The 14,338-nt window shown below is 40.0% G+C and overlaps 1 protein-coding gene and 1 long non-coding RNA gene across 7 annotated transcripts in view; one reads left to right on the forward strand and one right to left on the reverse strand.

Annotated features, from left to right (window-relative positions):
* Positions 1-3,518, forward strand: part of LOC125118244 (uncharacterized) — a 41,673-nt gene extending 38,155 nt beyond the window's left edge. The window contains exon 3 of one of the 2 annotated variants that reach the window (XR_007132802.1): positions 3,123-3,518. This is a non-coding gene — a long non-coding RNA (uncharacterized LOC125118244). The remainder of the gene's footprint in view (positions 1-3,122) is intronic. The other variant, XR_007132801.1, reaches the window with a different exon arrangement.
* ENOX2 (ecto-NOX disulfide-thiol exchanger 2) overlaps positions 1-14,338 on the reverse strand; it is a 278,642-nt gene that overhangs the window by 20,748 nt on the left and 243,556 nt on the right. For all 5 annotated transcript variants that reach the window (XM_047764464.1, XM_047764463.1, XM_047764462.1 and 2 more), the window contains one exon: positions 10,614-10,728. In XM_047764464.1, coding sequence (XP_047620420.1) covers positions 10,614-10,728 — 115 coding nt within the window. The remainder of the gene's footprint in view (positions 1-10,613; positions 10,729-14,338) is intronic.

Here is a 14,338-nt window from a genome sequence, read left to right on the forward strand (position 1 = left end):
TCTCTATGAGGAAAACCACAAAACTCTGATGGATGAAACTAAATAAATGGAGAGATATTTTATGTTCATGGATAGGAAGACTTGATATTGTCAAGATATCAGTTGTTTCCAACTTGATCTGTGGCTTCATGCAATCCCAGTCAAAAACAAGCATTATTTTGTGGATATTGAAAAACTGACTCTAAGGTTTATAAAGAGAGGCAAAAGACCCAGAATGGCCAACTTAATATTGAAAGAGAAGAACAAATTTGGGGGACTGATGCTACCTGATTTCAAGATTTAACAGAAAGCTACAGTAACTAAGACAGTACGGTATTGGTGAAATAATAGACAAATAGATCAATGGAACAGATCAGAGAGCTCAGAAATAGACCCCTATAAATAAAGTCAACTGATCTTTGACAAAGGAGCAAAGACAATACAATGGAGCAGAAATAGACTCTTAAACAAATTTGCTGGACTAACTAGACATCAAAAAGATTAACTCAAAATGGATCATAGGCCTAAATGAAAAATGCAAAACTATAAAGCTCCTAGGAGATAACATGAGAAAAAATGTAGGTGACTTTGGGTATGGTGATGACTTTTTAGACATAACACCAAAGGCATGTTGTATAAAAGAAATAATCGATAACCTGGACTTAATTAAAATGGAAACTTCTCTGTGACAATGTCAAGAAAATGTCTAGTCACTTATGATGGAGCATGATAATGGGAGAAAAAAGAATGTATACATGTATGTGTAACTGGGTCACCATGCTGTACAGTAGGAAAAAAATTGTATTGGGGAAATAACAATAAAAAAATTAAAAAAAGAGAAAATGTCAAGAAGGCAAGCCACAAACTGAGAGAAAATATTTGCAAAGGACACATCTGATAAAGGATGGTTACCCAAAATATACAAAGAACTCTTAAAACTCAACAATAAGAAAATGAACAACCCAGTTGGGCTGAAGACCTGAACAGACACCGAAGACATGCCAAAGGCAAGTAAGCATATGAAAAGAATTCAACATAATATGTCATTACAGAATTGAAAATTAAAACAAGAATGTGATATTATGAGAAACATATCAGAATTGCCAAAATCCCAAACAATGACAACACTAAGGGCTGGTGAGGATATGGTGCAAACAAAAACTCTCTTTCATTTCTGGTGAGAATGAAAAATGGTACAGTCACTTTGGAAGAAAGTTTGGCAGTTTCTTAGAAAATTAAACATAATTTTATGGTACAGTCCAGCAATCAAGCTCATTGGTATTTACCCAAAGGAGCTGGAAACTGTGTCCACACAAAAACCTGCACATGAATGTTTACGGCAGCTTTATTCATATTTGCCCAAACTCGGAAGCAACCACAATGTTCTATAGTAGGTGAATGGATATACCGTGGTGCAGCCAGAAAACGGATTAAGAAATGACGCTAAAGGAGTTCCTGTCGTGGCGCAGTGGTTAACGAATCCGACTAGGAACCATGAGGTTGCGGGTTCGGTCCCTGCCCTTGCTCAGTGGGTTGACGATCCGGCGTTGCCGTGAGCTGTGGTGTAGGTCCCAGACACGGCTCGGATCCCGCGTTGCTGTGGCTCTGGCGTAGGCCGGCGGCTACAGCTCTGATTGGACCCCCTAGCCTGGGAACCTCCATATGCCGCGGGAGCAGCCCAAGAAATAGCAAAAAAAAGACAAAAAAAAAAAAAGAAATGACGCTAAAAAGAAATGAGCTATCAAGCCACGAATGGCTATGCAGGAAAAGTAAATGCATATTACTAAGACAAAGAAGTCAATTTGAAAAGGCTGCATACTGTTTATTCCCAACTATATGCCATTCTGGAAAAGGAAAAGCTATGGAGACAGTAAAAAGATTAGTGGTTACCAGATATTTGGGGGAAGAGAAGGATGGATAGATTCAACAGAGAGGAGTTTAAGGTCCATGAAATTATTCTGTGTGATACTCCAGTAGTGGATACATACGTTTTATATATTTGTCCAAAACCATAGAATGGACACCAGAGTGAACTCTAGTGCAAACTATGGACTTCAGGTGATGATGATGTATTCAGCTATTGTAATAAATGTACCCCTGAGGTGTGGGGTGTGGATACTGGAGGAGGCTGTGTGGGTATATGAGGACAGGCAGTATTTGGGAACTCTGTACTCCCTGCTCAATTTTGTTATGAACCTAAAATTTACCTAAAAATTAAAGTTTATTATTTGAAAAGAAGGGGAAAACTTGGGTTAAATTTAATTATGATTATGACACATTTTTCAAGGTCAAAAAGCCACTTCAAAATATTTAATAAGAGGGTTTTCATTCATTCAACAAGCATTTATTGGGTTCTTTCCATGTTCCATGCTTATAACTATGGTAAAAAATGAGATTCCACTAATCTCTATTGTTTACATTCCAGATTAATGGAAATATTTTTTTTGATTCTTAGAAGAGTATAAGGTCCAGAAGAGATGCTTTCAAAATGGATCAAAATTACAAATCTGTATATTAGATGTAGAAGAATGTTAAAAGGCAAATTGACAGAGGTGTGAATTTTCTCAACTACCTGTGGGAAGGGACTGAAAGATAGAAGAGAGTAAAAGAAAATAATGGAGATCAAATCTTTGAGATTATAGCTATAAATGGTGGAAGAGTAGTTTTCTAAGGGGATTACAAGACGAGTTTCACCTTCTACATAATGAATGGAAAGAGGTTGTGCTTTATACAGATAAAATATATAGAATAAAATCATATTCTAAGGGTGAAAATATTCCCTATTCCTAAAAGGAAGCTGCTTCTAGGGAGGTGCTGGGTTTAGTTCAACGCCGTGAACCTGAGGGTTCTCCTGAAGCACTTAGGTATTGGTGTAGACTGATGTGATCAGACTCTCTCTTCAGAGAAGTGAGTGGCCATGTGATCGGCAGGGTTCTGGTGAGAACTATCTTCCCACCAGAGCCGTGTTGTGACATGTTCTCAAGGTCCACATTTGTTTTCTGTGACTGGCCGTGCAATTATCTTGATATGGCAATTTTAAACCTTGTATTTTAGTTTAAAAATTTACAAAAGACCTTTGGCATGATAAATTCACTTTATGTTTGGTATTATTACCGATTGCACTTCTTGCTATAATCACACAGATTTTTGTCTCTTGGAAGCGAAAGCTGTTGCACAGAGACGTGGATTCATCGCACTCCAAATACACATCTATACTTGCCATCTTTCCGAGCGGCTGGGTAACCTGTCATCAGACGGGCAGTCTTCCTAACAATCACAACACCAAAAGAAGAGGCTAAAAATGAAGATGACTGTATCCTGGGAACTGGATGGAAAAAGTACCTGCCAACCGGGGAAGAAATATTTTATTTGCTTTGCTGGGTCAGTACCAATGATAGCATGCAGTTGGGCTGAACAGCACAGAGGTTACTCTGCAAATCCAGTGACTGCTCCATATGGACAGTTATTTATTTCTGCTTTGGTTTGCATGTTCGTCCTCTGGCAAGCCACATAGCTCAATACAAAATAGTGATATTTCATCTTTTTCTTTTTGTTTCTTCTTGTACTGCAGGCCAGTAATTATGCTCATCTCCTACAGGTCATGTGGAGAAACATGGCAGAGAAAAGGGCATAGATCTAGGAGAAGGGTTAGAGGCATGTTCTCCAATTGAAACATGAAAATATCCTCCCTCCGAGAAAATGAGGAGGAGAGACTGCTTCCTTCCTGGGGGAAAGGGCATGCTGATGAATGGAGATAGATACACGCAGCCAAGTGGGAGCAGATAATAATCTCCTCAGTCTGGACCTGTCACTAAGCAAAAGAAAATGTAATCTCCTCTAATGCTACTCAGGGACCTCACTTACAAAATATATTTCCCACTCTTTAAAAGGAGGGTTTTTGCCATTTTAATGAGGACATCAAGTCTTTACTTTCACAGACTTAATATTAATTGGGTCCATTTCTGAAGTGGGAATTTTTTGTACCATGCCACAACATTGAAAAGTTCAATATTACCTTTTAATAATGTGTTTGAGTAGGTGAATCTATCAGTTCTGATACCGAAGAGCGTAGAACGGTGAGTTTATTCATATCCTGCCATCATTAGGTCTCAACTTCTCCTTTTTGGCTGTTCCTTATGTAGGTAAAATGTTTCTTTATGGGGATTGCTCCTCAGATCTGAAGGCTGCCAGTTCATCACGGCGACGTGAAAGCAGGAGGGCAGCTGTGAACTCCTTTTAGAGGAGCCACTCAGAGCAAAATCCTAGACATGGTTTTCTTCTCTCTCTCTCTCTCTCTCTCTCTGTCTTTTGTCTTTTTAGGGCCGCACCCTTGGCATATGGAGGTTCCCAGGCTAGGGGTCCAAACGGAGCTGTTGCTGCCGGCCTACGCCAGAGCCACAGCAATGCCAGATCCAAGCCGCATCTGCGACCTACACCACGGCAATGCACTGAGCGAGGCCAGGGATCGAACCCACAACCTCATGGTTCCTAGTCAGATTCGTTAACCACTGCACCACAACGGGAACTCCATTAGACATGTTTTTCTACAACAGAAGATCTAAAAGATTTTGTGCTATTTAAAAATTAATGCCTAGGTTTCTTCAATGGTACAAGGAAAACATAAAAAAAAATTAATAGAAGTAAATTCAGGGAGTCAGCCACCTTTACAAAGCTGTGATACAAGAGGTGCTAAAAAATGTTACCAAATTTTAGAAGACAGATGCTAAAAATATTACCAAATTACAGAAGGAAAAATGTGCAACATTCCCCTCAAGGTTAAAAAGTTTGAGCTGGAGTGATTCACAAAGAGCAAAAAGCCCAAAGGAACAAAGAGTGGGAAGGAAAAGTAGGAGATAAGAGCATGGCCCATTGGGGGTGGTTGCAGGCCAGTTCAGGCAAAATCTCAAGTAAGTCCCCTGACCTTATTATGCCTTGCTTTGCTTGCTTCTGCAGGTCGTTACTCCAGTCAGGCTTCTGCCAGCCTGGATACCTGGGATTTCCTTGTTTCTCCCCTGAGACCTCTACATTTCCCTCTCAAACACAGTATCTCCAACTGTCAGTTAAGCCATGGCCCCTCATCACCCTGAGACTCTGCTCTCTTGCTTTGCTGAGACCTTAATCTCTTGGAGTGGCCAACTTCACCCCGTCCATTAATTGCTCGCTGGCTAAACATACCCTACCGCAAACTCCTCAGTACCCTTTATTCCTTCACTCACCTGAAAACCTTTGGCCAGGTTTACCATGCTAAACTCTAACTCATGGTCTTTTGACTCAACTTTCTCTGCTAGTTATCCTAGGCTGCAGAGGACTTTTATAGCAAGTTGCAGAGCTGGGCAGTCCTGGTCAACACAGACACATGTTGGCCCTTGTTGGTGGATTTCTCCCTTCTGTACTACCCAGAGCATTTATTGCAGATCTGCTCCTCTCTCCTCATGGTGTCAGTTCCAAATCATTTACCTAATCAATGGATGACAAATAAATCTCTTGCTATATGGAGAAGCATGGGCTACATATATCTGTTTAGCGTCACCTTTCTTATCTCAGAGGAAGAGGGTTCTCTCCTCTCTAAAGTAAACTCCATCTGAATTAGGTCACTTCCCATTCCTCTTCTCTAGAATTTCACTTCCATTATTACCCATAAATACTCTTTCATGTGCAAGCATCTTTAACCTCACACTCTCCATGGCTTCCTTCCCTTGTATTGAACAAACACAACAACTTTAATTTTGTTACCAATTCTAGGCACCACCTATAATGCCCGTGTTTGTCCATTTTCTTTCAATGTTATATGTTCTGGCCCCTGTCTCTATCATTCTACTAAAATAGCTCTTGCTCAATACTGTTCTCCTTTACTCTTTTTTCCTGCTTTTTAGGGCCACACCTGCAGGATATGGACGTTCCCGGGCTAGGGGTTGAATCAGAGCTGCAGCTGCCGGCATACGCCACAGCCATGCCATTTACACAATGCGGGATCCGAGCCATGTCTGTGACCTATACCACAGCTCACAGCAATGCCAGATCCTTAACACAATGAGCAAGTCCAGGAACTGAACTCACATCCTCGTGGATACTAGTCAGGTTTGTAACCCCCTGAGCTGCAATGGGAGCTCCCTCTGCTTTATTCTTTTTTTTGTCTTTTTGTCTTTTTTGTTGTTGTTGCTATTTCTTGGGCCGCTCCCTCGGCATATGGAGGTTCCCAGGCTAGGGGTTGAATCGGAGCTGTAGCCACCGGCCTACGCCAGAGCCACAGCAACGCGGGATCCGAGCCGCGTCTGCAACCTACACCCCAGCTCACGGCAACGCCGGATCATTAACCCACTGAGCAAGGGCAGGGACCGAACCCGCAACCTCATGGTTCCTAGTCGGATTCGTTAACCACTGCGCCACGACGGGAACTCCACCTCTCCTTTATTCTTTATAATATCTGATAATGTTTTTTAGTCTCTGCTTCTATAAATTTTTCTTGTGGGTTGTATACTCCAATGCTTTTCTAGTTTTCTTCCAGCCCCTCACACTGCTCTTTTTCTTTTTCTTTTTTTTTAATTGTTATTTCCCCAACACATTTTTTTTTTTCCCACTGTACAGCATGGGGACCCAGTTACACATACATGTATACCGCTCTTTTTCTAACTCTTCTGCAAACTCCTCTTCCTTACTGTGGGTAGCCCCCAGAGTTCTGTATTTAGCCTTTTGTTCTTCCTTCTCACTTGTCTTTTGCATTGTTCTTCCTTCTCACTTGTCTTTTGCATTCATTTATTCATATTCTCCAGACCCCAGCCAACACAACTGTACTACTATCTTCTATTCCTTCTGTTCTTCAACCCTAATTTATGTAAAAATCTTTTATATATATATTTCCTAACTACCTATAGTCTGAAGTTGATCTCATTATATTCTGTAACCCAGTCCCATCTGTCAGTCCATTTCTGTTAGTTCTACTATTATGGGTCGAATTTGTCCTTCTAAAAAAGGTATGTTGCAGCCCTCAAATGTGGTCCTATTTGGAAATAAGGATCTTTACAGAGGTAATTAAGTCAAGAAGAGGTCATTAGGGTGGGTTTATAGACTTATACATGACTAGTGTCTGTATGGAAAAGCAAAATGTAGGCACAGAGAGAGACATGCACACAGGGAGACGTGTGTGCATGAAGACAGAGATTGGGGTGATGCATCTACAAGCCAAGGAATGTCAAAGATTGGCAGCAAATCACCAGAAGCTAGGAGACAGGCATGGAACAGATTCTCTCTGACAGCCATCAGAAGGAACCAACCCCACTGGAGCCTTGATCTCAGACTTCTAGCCTCCAACACTGTGAGACAATATATTTCTGCTGGCTCAGCCACTCAGTTTGTGGTACTTGTTATAGCAGCCCTAGCCAACTAATATAATCACTAACCTTCCCTTCTTATTCTGAGTTATTTCCTTTCTTTATCAACTATAACCAACCTGGTACCAAAGACTTTAGTTTATTCCCCCCAAATGACTCCTAGAATCTGTAATCTTATGCTCTCTGTTGCCTCTTTTACCATTTTTTTCCTCAGTTCCTGTTGCCTTCACTAATCCTAGCCTTCATCATTTTATACCCCAATTCCTATTACTGTCTCTAGCTTGTCTCTCTGAATCCAAACTTATCTATTAAAATATATAATTCACGTCACTTTTATCATACCAGTGTCATGGTTGAAAGACATGCTTATAGTGCTTGTTGACTAATTTATCCAACCCCAAAGTTGGGAATAAAGGGAGGTAAGAGGGGAGAAGAAAGGAGATTGGATACTCATGGAAGAGAAAACTTTTGCTAGAACAATGAAGGAGAACTAGTCTAAGTCAGTGTTTTCCAAATTTGCTCCCTGGACCACAAGTGTATAAATCATTTAGGATTCTTGATAAAATTCTGATTCCCAAACCCTATTACAGACTTACTGAATCAGACTCTGCAGCCCAGAAATAGGAATTTTAAAAGGTAACCCAATGATTCTTATATAAATATACCATATCTGAAAACCACCAGTTTAAGAAGGCAGAAGATAAATGCTGAAAGGAAACAGCTGTTCTTATGTTTACTGGGTACATGTACTTTCCATTATGGCTAACAATAGAATGAAATAGTTTCACACTATCATGATTTGCTTTGATGCGATTCTCCCTCTTCAACACATTGCTTTGAGCACAGCAGTCCTTTCTTCCATGGCAAGAGTGTTTCCAGTACTGAATCACAAATATGGGCTAGCTAGCATAGAGAATCTCACAGAATAGAAATTTCGTGGCATTCCAAGGAAAGGCAACAGACTGCTAGGCTAGCTTTGATTCTTACTTTCTCTGGGAAGAAAATTTAGCCAGAAATATGCTATAGGCTCTTGGAATTCAAGTTTGGTAGCATGGAGGGAGAGCAAAAAACCTTTGAGATCTAGTTGCTTAAGCTTTTAATTGGAACCAAGAGATAACTAAAACATGTAGCTGCTTTAGATAAAAACTGAGGACCTGCTCACTAGCTCATACTGAGCAGGATTTCTGCAGTTGAGTACTACAGACATGAGATAACAAAATTAGATACGATCGAGAGGAAGAAAAATGCACCAAAGTCCTTGAATTAAAATGAATTGAAACCTTCTGGGAGAAAAGCTATTTGGTAAGCTCCATTAAGTCTATTGTAGATAGCTTTATTTGACAAAGCAGCATCCTGGCATGTGGAACAGGAAAGAAAATAGCTATAAGATGATCTGTCAGGGAGTTTCCAGTCTCTAAACGAATAAGATTCTGTGCAGTAGCCAATACAGCTTTTAACTCAAAAGAGATACAGAAGCAAAATGCAATTATATAACCCCAGTAAGTGCATTCAATCTGAATCTCCTATATACCCCTCCAATAATTCCTCAAACTCAGCAATTTATCAAGTGGATACTCAAACTTATGGTTGTACTCATTTCAGGGTAACAGTAGATTAACACTGTATACAGTACTGCAGCCACTGAGGTGAAGACAATCCTACAAGGCAAAGATTAATCAGCTATAAAACATCCTGGCTAAACGCTTAAGTGATGTGAATAGCTCAATCATCACTAAAATTTTTGTTTATGTTGGCTATAAGTTTATAGTATGTGTTTGCAGTGACTAGTTCACTGTTTTGAAAATGTTAGCTATCCATTGATTACAAAGGCTTTATTCAATATATATGGAGGTTCATGTTTAGGGATCTAACATATTGCAAAAATAGAGGATGTTAAGATATAACAGCTAATGAATGCTCTCAAAAAGTATGAGTTGGTGATTTGCTTCCCTTAAGAGTTTTCGTTCATGGAGATTCTGGGATCACTAAGTGGCTAGAGCTGTTGACCTCGAAATTCAAGTACTGGAACCAATAAATTATGACTCACATTATAACGAATCTGGCTTCTGTCTCTCTCTGTCTATCTCTTGGTCTCTGTCTCTGCCTCTCTGTCTCTCTGTCTCTGTCTGTCTCTCTGTCTGTCTCTCTCTCTCTCTCTCACACACAGAGTGAGCGGGCACAGTAAACTATCACATCTCCATTGTGTAGCACAGTGCCTGGGATGTAATAGTTATTAAGTGAATGAATGAATTCACTTAACCACCACAAAAATCTTTGTTATATGGGTTTTTATAATGTATTTCTTATAAGTGTGGAAGCTGAGGCTCACTGAGGAAGAAATCCTTCCTACATCAAGAAAAGCAGAGCTGGGGCTAGAACTCAGGTGTTCCGACTAGGTCCAGCGTTTTGTCCACTGTGCTTTACTGACTCCTAAGAGTATCTGGAATAGTTAATCTGAAAACTCTGGTCTTTTAGGTGATATTTAATTTCCTCCATGGCAATACCCACTCCGAGACAGTTTGTTAGGAAATTGAAGGGTAGGGCATTATATTGTTCAAACTCATATTGCTGTATGAGTTTCATTGAGGACCCACACCACGACTACTGTCTCACAATGAAATCGTAACTATACTAGGTAGGAGCAAAAGCCTTCACCTGGGCAACCGTAGATGCCTGTTTGGTTCCTAATAAACCTCCAAAGAACCACAATGAAAGGCAGCAGATAGGTAGATTCACATATTGTTAGCATTTCCCCTTAGTTTATAGATTCTCTTTTAACTTTATGATTTTTTAAGAGAAGTATTTAATTTTATGCAGATATATTTATCAAAAATATCTCTTATTATTTCTATTCTTGGCAATCATCATCATCTCAAATTATACAACAGACTTTTATATTTTCCAGAATTTCTTTCATTTCAAATATACATGGCTTTTTACATTTGAATCTTCATCTGTTATTAATTTTGGTGTAAGGTTTAAGTGGTGTAGCGTTCTCATTAATTTTTCTAAAAGTTTGGCTAGTACAGTTTGTACTATAGAACATATTATTAATAAATCCAAACCAAATATAGAACAATGCTGCCTAAATGTCCAGCTCTCCTAGGAAAAAGTCCATTTTTAGTTAGGTACCATAATGGAAGATGGGGATAAATTAAGACTACAGCCATCATGTACTTAGATGGCCTCACCAATTGTTTCTAGCCGGTTCCAGTCTGATGGGTGTGTGCCCATACGGAACATTTTAAAAATATCATCCCTATAAGTAGATGTTGGTTAAATCAAGCAAAACAGAATTATATCTACCTGATTCTTCAGTTTCCTTTGTTTCTGTTGTTTCTTCTATTTCATCATCGGACATCTCCATTTCTTCTTCTCGTCGGATTCCCATTAATTCATCATTATGTATATTGCGAATTTCCTAAGATTAAAAGGTATGATTTTTAGGTGGGAAAGCCTTGAAAATGTTGAAGAGATAAACAGAATTAAGGACAAGGTAAAAAAGGATTAAAAAAACACGTAACAGGGAGTTCCCTTCGTGGCTCGGCGGTTAATGAACCTCTAGTATCCATGAGGACGCAGGTTCGATCCCTGGCCTTGCTCAGTGGGTTAAAGATCCAGCGTTGCCATGAGCTGTGGTGTAGGTTATAGATGCGGCTCGGATCTGGCATTGCTTTGGCTGTGGTATAGGCTGGCGGCTACGGCTCTAACCGGACCCCTAGCCTGGGAACCTCCATGTGCCACAGGTGCGGCCCTAAAAAGTAAAACAAACAAACAAAAAGTAAATTTTAGAGTACTCTTAAGGCAAAGGAGGCAAAGGGCCATGTTGAGGCAGAGGACAGTCTCAATAGACAAAGCAGACTTTGTACATGCTGGCCTGCATAAGGCTTTCTTTCCACACCCAGAGCTCTGGCAGTTGATAATTCTTATATCCCTCACATTTTATAAGTACTGTTGGCTAGGGAAGACCTCCTACTTCTTATTCATGTGAATTTTTGGACTTTCCCGTAAGGTTCTGCCATGTTCACCTTCCCATGTCATATCCTTTGATTTTGCTCTTTTCTTTTCTTTTCTTTCTTTCTTTCTTTCTTTCTTTCTTTCTTTCTTTCTTTCTTTCTTTCTTTCTTTCTTTCTTTCTCTCTGTCTCTCTGTCTCTCTGTCTCTCTGTCTCTCTGTCTCTCTGTCTCTCTGTCTCTCTGTCTCTCTCTCTCTCTCTTTTTTTGTCTTTTCTGTCTTTTTAGGGCCGCACCTGTGGCATATGGAGGTTCCCAGGCTAGGAGTCCGATTGGAGCTGTAGCCGCCAGCCTACACCACAGCCACAGCCGTGTGGAATCTGAGCCGCACCTGCAACCTACACCACAGCTCACAGCAATGCCGGATCCTTAACCCACTGAGCGAGGCCAGGGGTTGAACCCATGTCCTCATGGATACTAGTCGGGTTCGTTAACTGCTGAGCCATGATGGGAACTCCTGATCTTGCTGTTTTTCCATCCTTTCCCTCTCCCCTTGCAGTCTTACTCAACAAAATTCTTAAGCTTTTGTAAGTTTAGGAGTTATAATAAAAATGAGCTCTCAGGACTGAACTCCTACCAGATTAATCCTTTCATGAATAACTATATTCTCTGAACAAAAAAACCAAGCCCAACCCAGTCTCTATTTGATGGCATTGGCGAGTGAACAAAAGCAGGCATATCCAGCAGAGGAGCTGACACTTAGAAGGCTATCACTCTTCCTGTTTTAAAGGGCCTTTTAGTTTGAGAGGAGATCACAATTAGCACCTCACAGGGTGGCTACACTTTTAATAGAAGATCCGGGGTTCCCATTGTGGCGCAGTGGTTAATGAATCTGACTAGGAACCATGGGGTTGCGAGTTCGATCCCTGGCCTTGCTCAGTGGGTTGAGTATCCGGCGTGGCCGTGAGCTGTGGTGTAGGTTGCAGACGCGGCTCGGATCCCGCGTTGCTGTGGCTCTGGCGTAGGCCGGCGGCTACAGCTCTGATTGGACCCCTAGCCTGGGAACCTCCATATGCCGCGGGAGCGGCCCAAGAAATGGCAAAAAGACAAAAAAAAATAAATAAATAAAAAATAAAAAAAAATAAAAAAGAAAGAAAATCCACAGTTTTATATGCTAAGGTAATAAAGGAGAGAGTTCAGGGAAACCACTAAATAGCCAGTGGAAAGTGAGGAGGGGACGCCAGAAAGTAGATGGCCAAAGACAGAGGGATCCAAATTCTGCTTATAAGATCTGTTCAAATTGCTACCTGACCCCTGAAGCACAGGGCATTTTCCAAACAACACAGCTAAGGCTAAAACTGAACTGAGATTTTAGTTGCTATCTAAGACAGCTTAAATTTAGTGAAGTAAATTTACCATTAAAACAAAAGACAATGAAATCAATATTCTTTGAAGGAACATAACAGAATCCATAGACTTAGAAGCAAAATATCCACCCAGAAGCCCTCAGTTAACTGACATACCTACAAGGGCTAGAATGAGATGACCTATTTCCAAGAGAAAAGACAATCAACAGAAACCAAACTTGAAATGAACCAGATATGGTAATTAGCAGAACAAGGAGTGAAAGCAGCTATTTTTAACTATCTCAATGATGTAAAGGAAAACTGTTAATAATGAAAAAGATAGCTGATCTTAGTGGAGAAATATGAACTTTAAGAAAGAACCAAAATTCTAAAACCAAAAAATATGATACCTGAAATAAAAGTAATTGGATGAGCTTAACAGTAGAATAGAGATGACAGAATGAAGACAGAACCTAAAACATACAGATCTATCAAAGAACAGAGAGAAATGAATGGGAATCATAGAGATTAAATGAATCAAAATATTTGAGAAAAAATATCTGAAGATTTCTCAAATTTGATGAAATATCCATCTATATATTTAAAGAACTCAGTGAGGCGTTCTTGCTGTGGTGCAGTGGGTTAAGAATCTGACTGCAGTGGCTTGAGTCGCTGGGGAGGCACAGGTTCTATCCCTGGCCTGGTGAAGTGAGTGAAGGATCTGGCATTGCTGCAGCTGTGGTGTAGGTTGCAGCTGCAGCTCGGATTCAATAACTGGGGCCCATGAACTTCCATATACCAAGGGTGCAGCCATGAAATTAAAAAAAACAACTCAGTGGATTTCAAGAAGGATATATGTGAAAAAAAGTATGTCTAGGAATACAGTAGTCAAACTGTGAAAATGAAACATAAAAAGAAACTCTTTAACTCTTTAGTTAACTAAATTTATTGTGATAATTATTTCATAGTAGATGTAAGTCATGCCATTACACTGTACACCCTAAACTTATGCAGTGCTGTATATCAATTATATCTCAATAAAACTGGGGGGGGGGAGAAACTTTTAAAAGCCGTAAGAAACCATTACATTATATACAGGGGAACAATAATTTTAATACTTTGATTTCTTTCAGAAACCATAAAGGCTGGAAGTTAGGGAAGCAGTATCTTTAAAGTGCAAGAAAAAAAGAAAAAATGTTTATTCAGAATCCTATATTCAGAGAAAAAATTCTTTCAAGAATGGCTAGAAGATAAATATATTTTCAGGCAAATGTAAGTAGAAGTATGTGTCACTCAAGGGCTTACACTATAAGAAAAGCTGAAGAAAGTTCTTCAGGCTGAAGGGAAGTGCTACCAGATATAAACCCCGATCTGCAGGAAGGCATGAGAGCATTGGAAATGATCAAGATCACACTGGAATAGTCACTTTTCAAAAAAAATCAAGTATGAGAACTCCATTTTGGAGCAGTTTGCCATCATTTAGGGGCCGCTTGATGCCTGTTAGAGGCGCCTCATCACTGAGAATTCCTTGCCTAGAGTAGCCCCATCTGGGCCGTCGTACAGGAAGTGTCCAAAGCTCTCTGGTGAAAATTGCCTCCATTTAATGCTACAGTTAATCACTACCTCAACATATTCTCCTTTTTAATTCCTTTTATCAGGAAAAATAATGATTTTTTTTAAGGGCTGCACCTGCGGCATATGGAAGTTCCCAAGCTAGGGGTCCAATCGGAGC

Source organism: Phacochoerus africanus, chromosome X (assembly GCF_016906955.1).
Source record: "Phacochoerus africanus isolate WHEZ1 chromosome X, ROS_Pafr_v1, whole genome shotgun sequence".
In the NCBI taxonomy this organism is placed as follows: domain Eukaryota; kingdom Metazoa; phylum Chordata; class Mammalia; order Artiodactyla; family Suidae; genus Phacochoerus; species Phacochoerus africanus.